The following is a 15,008-nucleotide window of genomic DNA, read 5'->3' on the forward strand; positions in this document are numbered from 1 at the left end:
CTCCCTTCCTAGCTTTACAGTCATCTCCCCATTTAACATAACGTAATAACATATATACATATATAACTTCAGGTTTACATAACAGAATAACATAGATACATAGATAACTTCATGTCAAAACAGATCACAGATTCAGTCTCTGCGGAAAACAGTTCACAGATTCAATCTCTGTGGTGTAGTCGGTTCACGTTGCTGGAGTGACTCATTCAATAGTCCTTCCATGGATTTAACAGTTTGAACTTCCGAACTGAATTGGCTCCGTTCGGAGGGACCACGTGTGTGATCTGGTAGAGGTGATAATGGTTCAGATGGGTCATCTTCTGTTTTTACTTTTCCTTTTCTGCTTCTTGGAGACTCTCTGGGCTCCATTGTCAGCTGCCACAGCTGCCAGCTGCATGCGCAGTTCCTCCTTCTCTTCCTCCTGTTTCCGTCGTAGAGCCAGCTTCTCCCGATGTTCCGTAGACTTTTGGTGCTCCTCCATGATTTCTGCACTTTGGGAGTCGAAGTTACAAGCTGGGCAGGACAGGACATCGTAATATTCGGTGTCGTCCTGAGCTAGACCAGTGAGAGGGTCGTCTATTTCCTCCATACCCAGCTGGACGTTAGCCAGCTCTTGTTCCAAATCCAGACATCTTTCCTGAAGAGACTTCTTCATGTGTACCTCTGCATCCAGCTTTTTCTGGGCTTTCAGCAAGTCGTTTACTAGTGACCTCATTTGTGATTTTAATACTTCAACTTCCTTTGGAGATTGATTGATCGGACTATGCAATCCCTCTACCGGAGCAGCTGTTTCAGCGGTCTGTTGTTCTACGTTGACGTGAGTCAGCGTACTTTTGGCATCCAAGGGCTGCTCTGTTGCAGTCATCTCAGTCTGTGTTGCCACCTCAGCTCTTCCAATAACCTTTGAGAGCTCCGAACCCCTTTCGTTTGAATATTGAAGTTCATGTTCAAGTTTTTCCCATTTCAGAGTCCTGTCCTTCAGCATATGCAGGAGTTGGCTGACCGTTAACTCCTCTGACATCAGACGTTTTGTGTGCTCCTGCTCCATTTTCTCCATCAGCTGCTTCTGTTGTCTTTCCAGATTCTCCAACTCTATATCAAAGAACTCTTTCGTTGCATTCAACTCTTGCTCAAAACGGCGAAGCATTTGTTCTAATTGCTGTTGTAGTTTGAAATGGAGTTGAGTTCGAGCCCGGTGTCCCTCAGAAATGGGCACATCAGTAGACTTGCCAGACTCAGAATCCACAGTTAAACTATGTTGTTGTTGCTCAGTGGAATTCTGTGCTGAAACTTTGTCTTTTGCACCTGAGTTGGGCTTACCATCATCCGTTCCAGAGTCTGGGCCGACTATCTTCACCGAGTTCTCACTCGTTATTGTTTGTAGGAAATGCCAGTCCATATTCATTTTCCTAATCCACTCCCGTCCTAGTAGTGGAGGACCTCCTTCAGATATCACATATAAGTCCATTATTTGACTGTCTTCGCCCTTGTGGACCACTGCAACCTCTATTTTCCCGATGGGGTACACTCTTTGCCCCGTGTATGTTTTCAATATAATCCCCGTATCCTGTAGGGGAATATGTTGGAATAACTTTCCGTAATCTTTCTTATTTATGACCGTCAATGCCGATCCAGTGTCCAATTCCAGTTTTACTTGGACTCCTTCTATCTGAAGAGTGACCCAAATTGTCTGGAGGTCTGCACCCTTACCAGCGTTGAGTACTCTTAAGCTAGCCAGTTCATTACAGCTTAAGCTAGCCAGTTCATTACTGCTAGCGTCTGAATCGGACTCCTGTTCGGTCACCTTGTGTACCTTTGCGTATTTTCCTTGCGGTGACTTCTTGTTGCTGGTCTTCTTCCCTGACCTGCATACTCTAGCTATATGTCCAAGCCTACCACAAGTTCTACATTCTTGGTTTTTAAACCAACACTGGTTCTGATCATGCGTTGTCTTTCCACAACGATAACATTTGCCAGAACTCACACCCAATTTGTGTGCACTGAGCTCCGGTGACCGTAGCTGCATTACTGCCGTGCCTCTCGCTGCGGCTTCGTGTGCTGCTGCCATAGTGACCGCCTTCTCAAGCGTCAGCTCATTCTCCTCGAGCAGTCGCTTTTGTGTATCCTGTTTAAATAAACCACACACAAATTTGTCTCGAAGTGCCTCTGTCAGTCCCGTTCCAAACTGGCAATATTTCGCTAATTTACGCAATTCCAGCAAATAATCAGCATTGCTTTCATGCTGTAGCTGCCTTCTGTCGTAAAATTTAAATCGTTCCGCTAGCATCAGCGGCGTGGGGTTTAGATGATCTTTCAGGACAGTAACAATCTCATCGAACGTCTTATCCGCCGGTTCATCTGATGATAACAGGTGTTTCAATTGCCCGTATGTCTTCGCACCCATTAAATTTAATAATGTTAGTGCTTTATCAGCCTCACGAATTTTATTGGCCTTACAATAATTTTTAACTCGTTCAACATATATGGCCCAATCTTCGATGTCACTATCAAAGTTGCTAATATTCCCGTGTTTAGGCATTGTAGTACTTTATCAGATTTGCAATTTCTCAGATTTTTTTTTTACTGTTATCCAAGATGGCGGCTTCCCGCTCTTGCCGTCATCCTCCGCCCACAAAATGGCGGTTTTCCCGCTTCTGCCTTCTTCCCCAGCGGTTTTCCGGCGAAAAATGGCGGCTTTCCCGCGCTTCTCGCTCTCCCCGCCCACTTCAATGGCGGTTTTCCCGCGCTTCTCGTCGCTGACTTTCAGCCCGACTGCGGCTCTTATCTCCTGTGCGATCGCTGGTGCGCCGCCCGCCCGAAACGGTTCTCAGCCCTTATCACCGGTGCGATCGCTGGCCCGCTAAGCGCCTCCCGCTTGAAGCGGCTCCCGGCCTCTGGCTCACCCGCTCGGCGGCTCTTGCTCGCTCCCTCCCGGGCTCTGGCTTACCCGCTCGGCGGCTCTTGCTCACTCCCTCCCGGCCTCTGGCTCACCCGCTCGGCGGCTCTTGCTCGCTCCCTCCCGGGCTCTGGCTTACCCGCTCGCGCCCTCCCGGGCTCTGGCTTACCCACGAGGTTATGGAGGCTTCAGGGTCCTAATGCCTGTCGCTTCCAGTCGCTGGAAGCTGTCAGGATTTCTGCTGCCCTTCAGTTTTCAGTGGGGTGTTGAGGATTGGAACCTCTCTTCAACATCCTGTCTTTGGACGAAGCCGCTGTGGAATAACTGCCGCAGGGTTCGAACCGACTCGTCGCCAGTGTTAAGTATGTGTATTGTATTGAACAATTAACACAAAGACTTAAACGTATAACTCAAACAGGTCTTTACTGGTTGGAGGTAGGGACTATACATAGGTCTTTACTTCATGCCCACAGGCGGGAACTGAGGGGGATCAGTACCCACAGTACTATTTATACCCCTATGGCCAGGAGTGGTACTGCGTATCACTACGCCCAACAAGTAGTGCAGTCCTGTCCATAGGTTCAAAGTAGCACACATATTACATACACAACAGTGGTCATCGACCATGCGGTCCATCTCCCTCTGGAAGACCGAGACCCCATTCGTCAACCCAAAGGGGACTCTGAGGAATTGGTAGAGGCGTCCGTTCGCCTCGAAGGCGGTGTACGGGCAGTCCTCTGGTCTGATAGGGAGCTGGTGGTACGCTGACTTGAGGTCGATGGTAGAGAACACCCGGTATTGGGCGATTTGGTTCACCATTTCTGATATGCGGGGTAGCGGGTAGGCGTCTAGTAGGGTGTACCTGTTGATCGTTTGACTATAGTCGATCACCATCCGTTTCTTCTCGCTACCCCTTACCACTACCACTTGGGCGCGCCACGGGCTGTTGCTGCGTTCAATAATGCGCTCTTTCAGGAGCCTGTCTACCTCGGTCGCGATAAACCGCCTGTCCTCCCAGCTGTACCTCCTGCTTTTGGTCGCTATTGGCCGGCAGTTAGGGGTAAGGTTCGCGAATAGCGAAGGCGGCTTTACCTTCAGGGTAGCCAGACCGCACACTGTGAGGGGTGGCTGGGACCCACCGTACTTGAGTGTGATGCTTTGGTGGTTGCACTGGAAATCCAGGCCCAAGATCACGCTCGCACATAGGTTCTTCATGATTAATACTTTAAAATTATCATATACAGTTCCGTTAACGCACAATTGTACCGTGCAGTAACCCAGAATGGTCGATGTCTGGGTTTTGTCAGCCATAGAGATGGTACCCTGAGTAGGGACCACCTTTAGGGAGTGTTGTTGTGCCAGTTCTGGGTGGATAAAGCTCTCCGTGCTTCCACTGTCAATTAAGCATTTAACCCGGCACCCGTTTACCTCGATGTCCACCATTGATCTGGATAGCGGGTGCGGCCTGGTCTGGTTCACTGTGACCGATGCCACTGTAGGGCCCTGATCGATACAAGATGGCATCCACACTGTCTGCTCACAAGATCGCGGACCCCACGAGGTCGGGCAAGATGGCGTCCAAGATGGCCGCTCCCACGGCGCACACGCGGCGGTGGCGGGTTTTCCGGCGGGGTTCCCTCTGCACACCTTCCCGAAGTGCCCCTTCTTACCGCACTTAAAGCAGGTGGTGCCTTTCGCCGGGCACAGGTTTCTGGTGTGCTTTGGCTGCCCGCAGAAGTAGCAGTTGGGTCCCTGATGCGTCGCGGCTGTCGTAGGGCTTCTGGGGGGAGAGCGGGGCCCAGCCGGTGTCGGGCTGTCGGGCGGGGAAGATGCCTTCCAAGATGGCGGCGCCCTCGGTGCACACGTGGCGGCGTGGACGGCACAGGCTGAAGAGTAGGCGTCCGAGTTTCTCTGGGCCACATCCAGGGATCGCGCGGTGTCCACAGCCTGTTTCAGGTCCAACCCCGTTTTTTCCAGCAGTCTTTGCCGGATGTAAGTGGAGCTGAGGCCTGTGATGAAGGCATCGCGAACAAGCTCGGCAGTGTACACCGCGGCTTTTACATCTCGGCACTTGCAGTCTTTGCCAAGCATTTTCAGGGTGCTTAGGAACTCCTCCACCGATTCCCCAGGTGGCGAGCAGGTGCCTAGCATACACCTCATTCGTAGGCTGCTGGTAATGCGCCTTTAAGATGTCGCAGGCGGCCAGGTACGTCTCGGCGTCTTGGATGAGGGGGTAAACCCGGTGGCTTACCCAATTCCGCAGAATTCCGAGTCTCATCCTTGCAGCGTCCGTAGCGTCTTTGACGGCTGCGGAATTGTCCAGGAAGAATTCCATACACTCAAACCAGTGTCCGAAGCGTGCTGATGCGTCTGGAGCATGTTGATCCAAATCCAAACGTTCGGGTTTCAGGAGTTGATCCATAGTGTTGAAAAAATAAGTTAATAAAATTGATGTGCCTCAATAATTCCGAGACTCGAAGGTAGCAGAACAAAACAAGGCTTTTATTAACTTAGAACGAAACACGTAAGCGAGAGAGATGTCGTCCTTCTGGAGATTGGGGCTAGACTGAAGCTAGCTTACAAACGGGGCCAGGTATGGGCGGAGCCCTAAACACAGCACATTCCAGCACATTCCAGTATACAATACAGCACATTCCAGTACACATTACAATGAGGTCTGGGGGAAGGGAAATGACACTGAAACCGATCTCAGTCACAGGCAGTGATGAATGGAAATATTTCATCACACCCCTGCGATCGGAGATCCCACCACAAGGCCTCCGATCGCATTCCCATTCCTCCCCCCACCCCAGCCCCCAGGGACACCCCTCCAACGATGATGATGAGGCCGGCCACGATCCTCCGGTGTCGGCCCCGATCCCTTGCCCCCCACCCACCAATCCCTGGCCAACCCCCGAGATCTCCAATCCCCCACCCCTCGCCCCCACGATCCCCACTTGCCTGCCAATTCCTGACCTCCCCGATCCCCTGCCGATCCAGCAACCACCCCGCCGATCCTCTCCCAATTCCCGGCCCCCCCTTCCGCCGATTGCCGACGCCCCTCCCGCGATTCCTCCCCCAGTCCAACCCCTCACAACTGAGGCCTACCCGCCCGCAGCCAGCCAGCCTCTCAAGCTGGCTGGCTGCGGCGAGAAACCAAGGCCTCACGTTCAAATTAGGCCCTGCCGGTAAAGTCAGCAGGGCCTGCTGGAATCGGCTTACCGGGTTTCCCATCCACCTTGGACCCGACCCCATCTCGCCTCCCCAAACAAAATTCCGGCCTTTGTTTTTGAGTTACACATTCTCAATGAGGTATGTGTTCCTAAGGCCTTTGAATGAATCAAATGCCCATGATGCACTTGACATCCTTTCTATTTTCAGAGGCCCATTAGCTCCATTTTCCCATTGTCCCATTTCCTCATTACTCCAGGCCATTGATGTGTCAAAGGATTTTGTAGGGATGACTGAATTGTTTAGTTTGGATGTTGAAGTCCATCTAACTGTTCCATGCCTATCACCAAATAATGATTATTAAGGGTCCTAAATGGGAATATCATACCTGCTTCCAGAGGTTGGGCACACAATTGCTCATCATTGGTCACTGTTTCTTGAGTAATAGTATGAGAATAGATTGTGTCGACAATGGAAATGACACTGATGTAATAAGATGTCCTTTTTTGAGACTGGGAAAAAGGTGCATTGGACATAATTTTCTCTTTGCCATAAATGCATCTGAAAGATATTTTGATCGTCCATAATGGCACAGCAGTTGTGCCAACCACTGCCAGGGAGAAAGTATTTCTGCTATAGGGAGGAGATTGGCATTGTTTGGGACCCTTGAGGGCTGATTATTTCTTTCAACAGTGGCAGAAAATGGCTGGTAACAGATTGGCTGACTGCTATAGATGCCACCTAATTTTTAAAAAATTAACTTCAAGGGTGTAATAAGGGCCAATTGCTACCGTCCGTCTTCTGCTTCCACCAACAGTTAAAATCAGCCCTTTGATTTCCTGTCCTGCCTAACAAAAATGAAATACCTTTTAGGATATTTGACAGCTTAATGTCTACAACGAAGCTGATGTCCTGTTTTCCACCGAGACAGAATAGAAAATGGCCATTTGTGCAGAAATAAACCTCTAAATGGCAGCTATAACTGAAAGGACAAAGAAGAACATGCAATATGAGGGTAGAATTTGTGAAACTCTGGCATGGAATCTTGCTTTACGGGAGTGCAGATCAGAGAATCGGTTGCAGAGCACTTCTGATTTTCCACTCATTTCAACATTTCATTGGAAAATTGGGAGTACTGCACATTGGGTGCAATGACCTCCATTTTCAATTCTTCAATCCACACTCCTGTTGAACAAGGCTTCACATTAAGAGCAGCCTCCCAAAAATTACCCAATGAAATAGAGACGTGAGGAGGACCAGAGGATAAGTGGGGTTGGTGTTTTCTTGTGTCACTGTTTTGAATTATTTCCCATGTGTGATCACTCTGCGGTAAGGTATTCTTTCCATACCAAGTTTGTATGGACCAATTATAGAGTATTTTAAAATTTGGAACTTTGGTGAGATACAAAGGTGGATAATGCACTGGTGGATGTCTGATGCACTGAAGTGTATTAGATGCCCACTCCCTGAAAAATTGGGCATGGAGGCTTGAGGCCTGCAACTTATCTGAGGCACCCCAATGTGTGCAGTAGGTGCACTGAGAGCCTGTTGACAAGTTGTGTGCTAGTCACCTTGGGTCCTCAAGTTCTATTTAAATGAGGTAACCATCCCATAATGTGACTGCTTCATCTCACCAGTTCCCCAGCCACTCACCGTCTATTTGGAATAGACAATGGAGGGGAGGTTGCTGTTTATTTAAGAACAAAATGGGTGCTGTTGTCCTTTGCCCCCATTGCCCAGTATCCTCTGTGCTCCTCATCCCCTCTTCCAATGCCGCCCCCCTTCCCCGTGCTGTGCTTAATGACCTTTCCCCCACAACAGGAAACTGGCTGCTGGTGACTGATAATCCTGTCCTGATGCTCGTGAGGGAGGTAGCTGGTGCACAAATAAATTATGCAAATGAACTGACGCTACCTTATCCAATAAGTTCAGCTTGTGTGCAGCCGCAGACAGTGAGTAGCACCAGTGGTGTTGTGCTTGGGCAGCATTATCAGCTCCACAAGGTCCACAAGGTCCAAGCTCACCCTTGCAGTTCTGAGTAAGGCTATTGGGAGCATAGCGCAGCACATTCAGACTGCAGCATGCCTGACTGTGCTGCACTTTTTCAAAAAGCCAGCAAGAGGAAAGCTGGGTCAGGAAAGGAAACCTCTGAGTGGGTAGACTTAAGGCAAGGCAATTTTTAAAAAGAAAGAGGGAGTGGGAAACAAGCGTGGGAATCAGGTGATCAGTGAAATAGAGAGGAGCATGGGAAGATTCAAGAGACCTGGTGTGTGGAGGCAACAAGAATGGAAAAGTGAGCACAGGAAAAGAGGGTAAATGGACTTGTCAGACGGTTTGCGCTCTTTATAAATAGAGGGTGAAGGTAATCATCCAAATCCTAATTAGATAATGACATTAATCTGCTACAACTATACATTTTTTAAATTTACATCTCCAGTAAGTTTTCAGAAAGGTTTGTTTCCAGCTGGTAGTGTGTATTGAAAAATCACGGTCATAATACCCACAGTTTTCCAACATGTGATGGTGATGGGCAGTGTATCTTGCCAGTTTTGGAAAATGTATGCTCTTTTTAATTAGAAAAAGAAATTAGAGTACGAAAGAAACTGCACTTCAAGTGTTTCAGTGTATCAGCTACACACTGTCTGGTTGATGAGTCAGTGGGGCGTTCAAGCATTCCTAAAACTTCCTAATGAAGTGAAAAGCCCCCCTTTTAAAGAGAGGAAGGTTGTTATTTATTCTTATTAAAAAATAAGCTCCTCAATGCTTCAGTGGGGCAGTTCATTTCCTGGTCTGGTGCTGAGCCATAAAAACAGGAAGGTCCCAGATTGGACACCGGTTTGTGCTCTATTAACTGTTCTCAGCTGCATTGGGCACAATATATATACTGTGGAGGGGGTAAATCCACCAGGATTCGCGCTCCTGAATGATATCCAGTGACCTTGACTGGCAGTGTAAAATTTGGATAAAGAAAAGCTTTGGGTCAGCTGGTTCAATAGTCATCCAGCACTCACTCTCAAGACCTACACATAATGAATAACTAATGCGTTAAAATCTTCAGAAGAAAAAGGTGAAAATTGGAAGAAAAAAAATTAAGCTTAGTTTCTTTTTAATTTTTCTTTCTTTGCAGGTGCCAAATTCCCTATCAAATGGACAGCACCAGAGGCCATCAATTATGGCATATTCACAATCAAGTCTGATGTCTGGTCCTTTGGAGTACTTTTAACAGAAATTGTAACATATGGGAGAGTGCCATATCCAGGTAGTGTGAGAATTGTAATGGATCACCGGAATTTTATGCCCTTAATGTATGAGTCTTTTTACATTGAAATTATACCAGTGACAATATACATTCAGTTTGAAAATCCTACTATAGAGCAGGTGGTACCACTCTGAGTGAGACCCATTAAATAAGTGACGATGCTGTAGTAGTGTCATGGTGACTACAGCTGGAACAGCACCCTAAAAACAGATGCATGTTTTGACATCACAGCCGTGCTATCTTGATGGTGCGCTCTGACCCCCTCAGGCCATAGATTGATGTGTGTGACTGGATATTATCAGGCTGCATGCACTGGATATTCTGGCTTCCTCTGAAATGTGGAGCACCATTGTTCATGTGCAAATATACAGTGCATGATGCAGCATATAACTGGCTATGCATTGGATTTTACAGCACAGGAGGAGGCCATTTAGCCCATTGTGCCTGTGGCAGCTCTGTCTAACACAGTTCTCCACTTAGTCCCATTTCCCAGCCCTTTTCCATATTCCTTTTTCCTTTTCAGGTATTCATCCACTCTCTGTTTAAAAGCTCATATGGATTCTGCTTTCACTATTGTTTTTGGTAGGGCATGCAATGTCCTAATAAGCCACTGTATATAAAAAAAACTCTGCAACCCCCACCCTGCATTATTTTGGCAATGATCTTAACATTCTGCCCTCTAGTTATAAGCTTGCTGACAAGGGGAAATAGTGTTTTGTCTATTTACCTTATTAAAACCCCTCATAATTTTGAATACCTCCAATAGATCTCTTCTAAACCTTCTTTGTTGCAATGAAAATTTCATAAGAAAATGGAGCCCTGCTCTCTGCAGGCAATGCAACGTGGCTGGTGTGATTTAGGTATTGCTGTTTATTGTACCTCACTCGCTCCAGCCCCCTCAGGTATGGCAGAACATTAGACTTTCCGTCTCAAACTATTTATTGAAAATTACTATGAGGAATCATTCAATTTAAAATTTTGACTTTTGGAGAATACATTAGACCCAGAAATTGTGTGACTCCACTTCTGCTGCAGAGTTTTGCTCGACTGAAATACAAGTAAGTGAGTTCAATGTACCCGATTTGAAGTAGTGTCCATGATAGGATAGGATGGAAGGAAGGGCTTGATGGGCCAAATGATTGTTTCTTATTCCATGTTTCCCTATGTTCTTAAGAAAATAAAGCAACTCCAAACTGAACATTGCAACCAAATGCTTTTAGGCAATAACTAAAACGCTGTCCAGGCTGTCCCTTAGCTGCCGTTACCAATTGAATGATTGGTGAATAATTTCCTCCAGCTGTGGTAAGAATAACAGGCGTGAAACCACAACCCACCACTTCCCGATGTAATACAATTATATTTTTAAAATCATATATTGAGTTTCACATTTGTATTTTCTTCGTATTTAGCATCAAGTACGATATATTGAAAATATGCTTGTGGGAAACCAAAAAGAAATGAAAGTGCAGCAGTGCCAACACTGAGGTGTGTCAACAAACTGCAGTCAATTAGTAAAAATGTTTCATGCAGAATAGGATTAGATAGGAGTCAGTTACTATTTTTTAGCACTGTGGACACTGACTTTAATGTTCTAAAGTATTCAGTTTTCCCAATTGGAACATCTGAAGAGATGATAGTCCCGAAATTCAGGGGCTTTGGGGGCAGAAACTTTGGCCGGTTTGACTTGCCTGTACCCGCCCCCCTCACCCCCACTCCCCACCCACTCTTGATGAAGTGGCAAGGAACTGCACTGAAATCCTGCCGGGTCCGAAGGGTACCAGTCCCTAATATTCCAGTAACCCTGACCCTGGGATTTGCATCAGGGTCAAGATAAGGGCAACCAGGCAAACAGAAGCCCCACACCTTTTCTGGGCTAGTTTTTCAACATTCATCCAATAATAGCATTTATGAAATCTGATTGCAGCCATGTGGTGTCTGAATTTCATTTATTCAGAAGTACAATTTCTTTTTTCACGTGGGATGCTGGAACAGTTACTCTGCCAAGTATTTATTGGTTGTCCTTCTGTGTTCTGCAGGGATGAGCAACCCTGAAGTGATTCGGAATTTAGATCGTGACTATCGAATGCCCTGCCCAGACCATTGCTCAGATGAACTCTACGATATCATGATGAGCTGCTGGAAAAAGGTTCCAGAAGACAGACCCACATTTGAATATTTACAGAGTATTCTGGAGGACTTCTACACAGCCACAGAAGGACTGTACCAACATACTTAGCTACAACCACCCTCTTGCACCTACTGAAGGGAACTGTTGATTTATCCCAGAGCCTCAAATCATGCACTATATTTTCATTCATATGTACGCTGGAAACTAATGCAATTCAAAGTAAATCACCGGGTCTTAAAACGTTCAATTTTCTATGGTTAGCACTGGATTATAAAGCCTAAAGGTTTGTGCTTGACCCTAGTTGAACTACCATTTGGGCTGAATTTCAGAAGACTGTAGTCTAGTGCTAGCAGAAGGAACCGCTGGGAAAATTTAGAATAAAAGTGCCTTCCACAAATTACTGTGTGCATAAAAACATTTTCTTTTCTCCATTAAGAATCCTCCCAGCAGTTCTGACTGCTGCATCTTCTCTGGACCTCTTGTTAATTTAGTCAAAACATGTTCATCATAATGCAGCTGCATTTGGAAACTTATCCTGAACTTGCCATCTTGAAACTTTGCACATTATGTACCTGAAGTTTTGCTGTCTTGGTTTCCTAAAGCAACACTGAGTGCATGTTGTGCTGTGCATTGTATTTCCATTATGTTCCATGTTACATTATATATTACAGTACCTGACCAGTTTTAAACAGAAACTATAATTGCTTCTGCTGGAAATATTTTTTTATGCTGGATTAATTGTTTTGGGTGGTAATTTATTATATATAATACAGGATGTCAGCAGACATTTCCTTAAAGTTACAGTATTCCTTTTCATGGAGTTTTATGCACCATTTTTAATTCTCAAATTAAAATGATGTTTCTCTTTACTTGAATTTGTACAATGATTTGGATCCAAATACAAATTGCTCAGGGACTGCACAATGCTGTTCCTGTTACGTTTTTGTTGAATTTTAGACCTTTAAGTGATGTAGATCGTCAGAGCTGATGTTGCTCTCACCTCTTGCTCGAGTCCCTTGAGTGTACCAATTTACTGGGACAAAAGGTTACTTTAAAGTTATTGTCTGGCACTGAGGCAAGATATAACATGCCAAAAGGGTGGGGAATTCATGCTCCTGAAAGGCTTGTGTCTTGCACAGTTCATGGACGACAAGAAGGATTTACTTAACTTAAGTTGGTTGTTGTCCACATAATGTCTGCCGAAAATAAATATTTTTGACAGTTGTTTCATTTCTAATGTCTGAACTGTAGAAAAATGCCCGTTATTGCTAATAATAAAAGGATCATGGTGTCTGTCTGTCTGTCTGTCTGTCAGGGGCATCACTGAAAAGTTATAGAGCGTAACTACACATATGTTATATCAAAAGAAAGCTTATGATTAGGGGAGTCTCATAGGCATATTTACATTTTGGTCAGACAGAAATTGTTCGGACAGTATACAAAAAACGGACAAAATCCACTCATTAGCGGTTGACCAATCCTACCGCTCATTAGCGTTGAGTGACGTGATGGTTGACCAATTGGGGGGCGTTTCATGGCGTTTGTGGGCGGGGCCTAATCCTTCAAACGGCCGAGCGGGAGCTGAGCTGAGGTGAGTGGCGGCCATTAAAGACCAGCCGGGCCTGAAGCTAAGAAAATGGTAATGGAGGTGAGGAAATTGTTGATTCATTAGTATTGATTCAGGAATTTCTCTCTCTCTCCTTCCTCCCTCCCCCTCTCTCTCTCCTTCCCCCCCTCTCTCTCTCTCTCCTCTTCCCTCTCTCTCTCTCCTCTTCCCTCCTTCCCCCTCTCTCTCTTGCCATTAGTGCGGGACCGGGAAAACCGGGGCTTTCCAACAAGCCGTCCCCGACCTAAATCGGACACGGGAGTCCGGAGCGAAAGGCCGTCAACTGCTGCCTGGCCAACCGGGTCCAAAGGCCCGCCTGGTTAAACATGAGGAACCTCGGGCTCGCTTCTGAGCGATGGGCACCCGGCCTCCCGGTGTCGGATATACTCCTTTCTGGTACCGAGGTGAGTCAGGGGGAGAGGGAGAGAGAGGGAGAGGGAGAGGGGAGGGAGGGAGAGAGGCGGGGAGGGAGGGAGGGAGAGAGAGCGGGGAGGGGGAGAGAGAGCGGGGAGGGAGGGGGAGAGAGAGCGGGGAGGGAGGGAGAGAGGGGCATGGAGAGGGTGGAGAGGGGAGAGAGCGGCAGGGAGAGAGGGGGAGGGAGGGAAAGAGTGAAGGGGTGGGAGAGGGAGGGAAAGCTTGCCTTCTTCGGCCGCCGCAATTCAAACTTCCCGCCGACCTCACAAAATGGCGTCCGCCCTTCTTCACCCGCCGGGCTCTGAGTCCAGCCCCTTCCCCAGGGTGTCTTCCTTTCTTCTCAATCTCCTTCCCTCACTCTCTCCTTCCCTCTCTCTCTCCTTCCCTCTCTCCTTCCCTCTCTCTCTCCTTCCCTCTCTCTCTTTCTCCTTCCCTCTCTCCTTCCCTCTCTCTCCTTCCCTCTCTCCTTCCCTCTCTCTCTCAGTCTCTCTCTCCTTCCCTCTCAGTCTCTCTCTCCTTCCCTCTCTCTCTCCTTCCCTCTCTCTCTCCTTCCCTCTCTCTCTCTCCCTCCTCTCTCGCTCCCTCCTTCCCTCTCTCTCTCTCTCCTTCCCTCTCTCTCTCCTTCCCTCGCTCTCTCTCTCTCCTTCCCTCTCTCTCCATCCCTCTCTCTGTCCCTCTCTCCTTCCCTCTCTCCTTCCCTCTCTCTCTGTCTCCTTCCCTCTCTCTCCCTCCTTCCCTCTCTCTCCTTCCCTCTCTGTCTCTCCTTCCCTCTCTCTCTCCTTCCCTCTCTCTCTCTCCTTCCCTCTCTCTCTCTCCTTCCCTCTCTCCTTCCCTCTCTCTCTCTCTCTCTCTCTCCTTCCCTCTCTCTCCTCTTCCCTCTCTCTCTCTCTTTCCCTCTCTCTCCTTCCCACACAGACAGACAAACTCATTTGTATATATAAAAATATTTCTACTTTTTTCATAACAACATGCCCTCAAAAAACCCTCTGCACCGCCGGGCACTCCAGCTAGTTGCTAATAAAAAGGGTATGATGTAATCCATTAACGAGGAAGCTGATTGACCGCTATGTAATCTATTCAATTCAACACATTTAGGGGTGGTAATACAATGGTGGCCACCTGATGTACTGGCGTGAATTGAACACTTTTTCCACAGAAAATGAGGTGTGAGGGTCTGAGGCTTACAACTTGCACAAGGCAGTCTGCACACCCCAATGTGGCATGAGTGCAAAGGGCACAGGATGGCTAAAAATAGTTGGTGCAAAGCCCAACAAAAAGCTTGGGGGAGAAATTAGGTTGCTTTGCACCTCCCGTTAGCACCCCGGGGGGCGCTAATGGGGCACAAATGCCCTAATGCCCAGGTGCAATGCTGTTAACGCCTCCCGCGAAATTCAGCGGTGGTAGGCAGTGGCGGCGCTACTTAAAGGACAGGTGTCCAGCAGCCATTTTTAATTTGGCTGACTACCAACACCTGCCCCCTCCCGCTTCTTCATGCGGGGTGCCGCTGTGATCGCTAAGCCCGGCACTCCTCTTG

The 15,008-nt window shown here is 47.4% G+C and overlaps 1 protein-coding gene across 1 annotated transcript in view; it reads left to right on the top strand.

The window, feature by feature from the left end:
• The window catches only part of blk (BLK proto-oncogene, Src family tyrosine kinase), a 145,003-nt gene extending 132,258 nt beyond the window's left edge, over window positions 1-12,745 (top strand). The window contains exons 12-13 of the mRNA XM_085997027.1: window positions 9,195-9,326; window positions 11,363-12,745. Coding sequence (XP_085853153.1) covers window positions 9,195-9,326; window positions 11,363-11,562 — 332 coding nt within the window. The 3' untranslated portion in view covers window positions 11,563-12,745. The remainder of the gene's footprint in view (window positions 1-9,194; window positions 9,327-11,362) is intronic.
• Window positions 12,746-15,008: the final 2,263 nt, after the last annotated feature.

This window comes from Somniosus microcephalus, chromosome 9 (assembly GCF_052327205.1).
Source record: "Somniosus microcephalus isolate GS21.2 chromosome 9, FLI_Smic_1.0, whole genome shotgun sequence".
Lineage (NCBI taxonomy): Eukaryota > Metazoa > Chordata > Chondrichthyes > Squaliformes > Somniosidae > Somniosus > Somniosus microcephalus.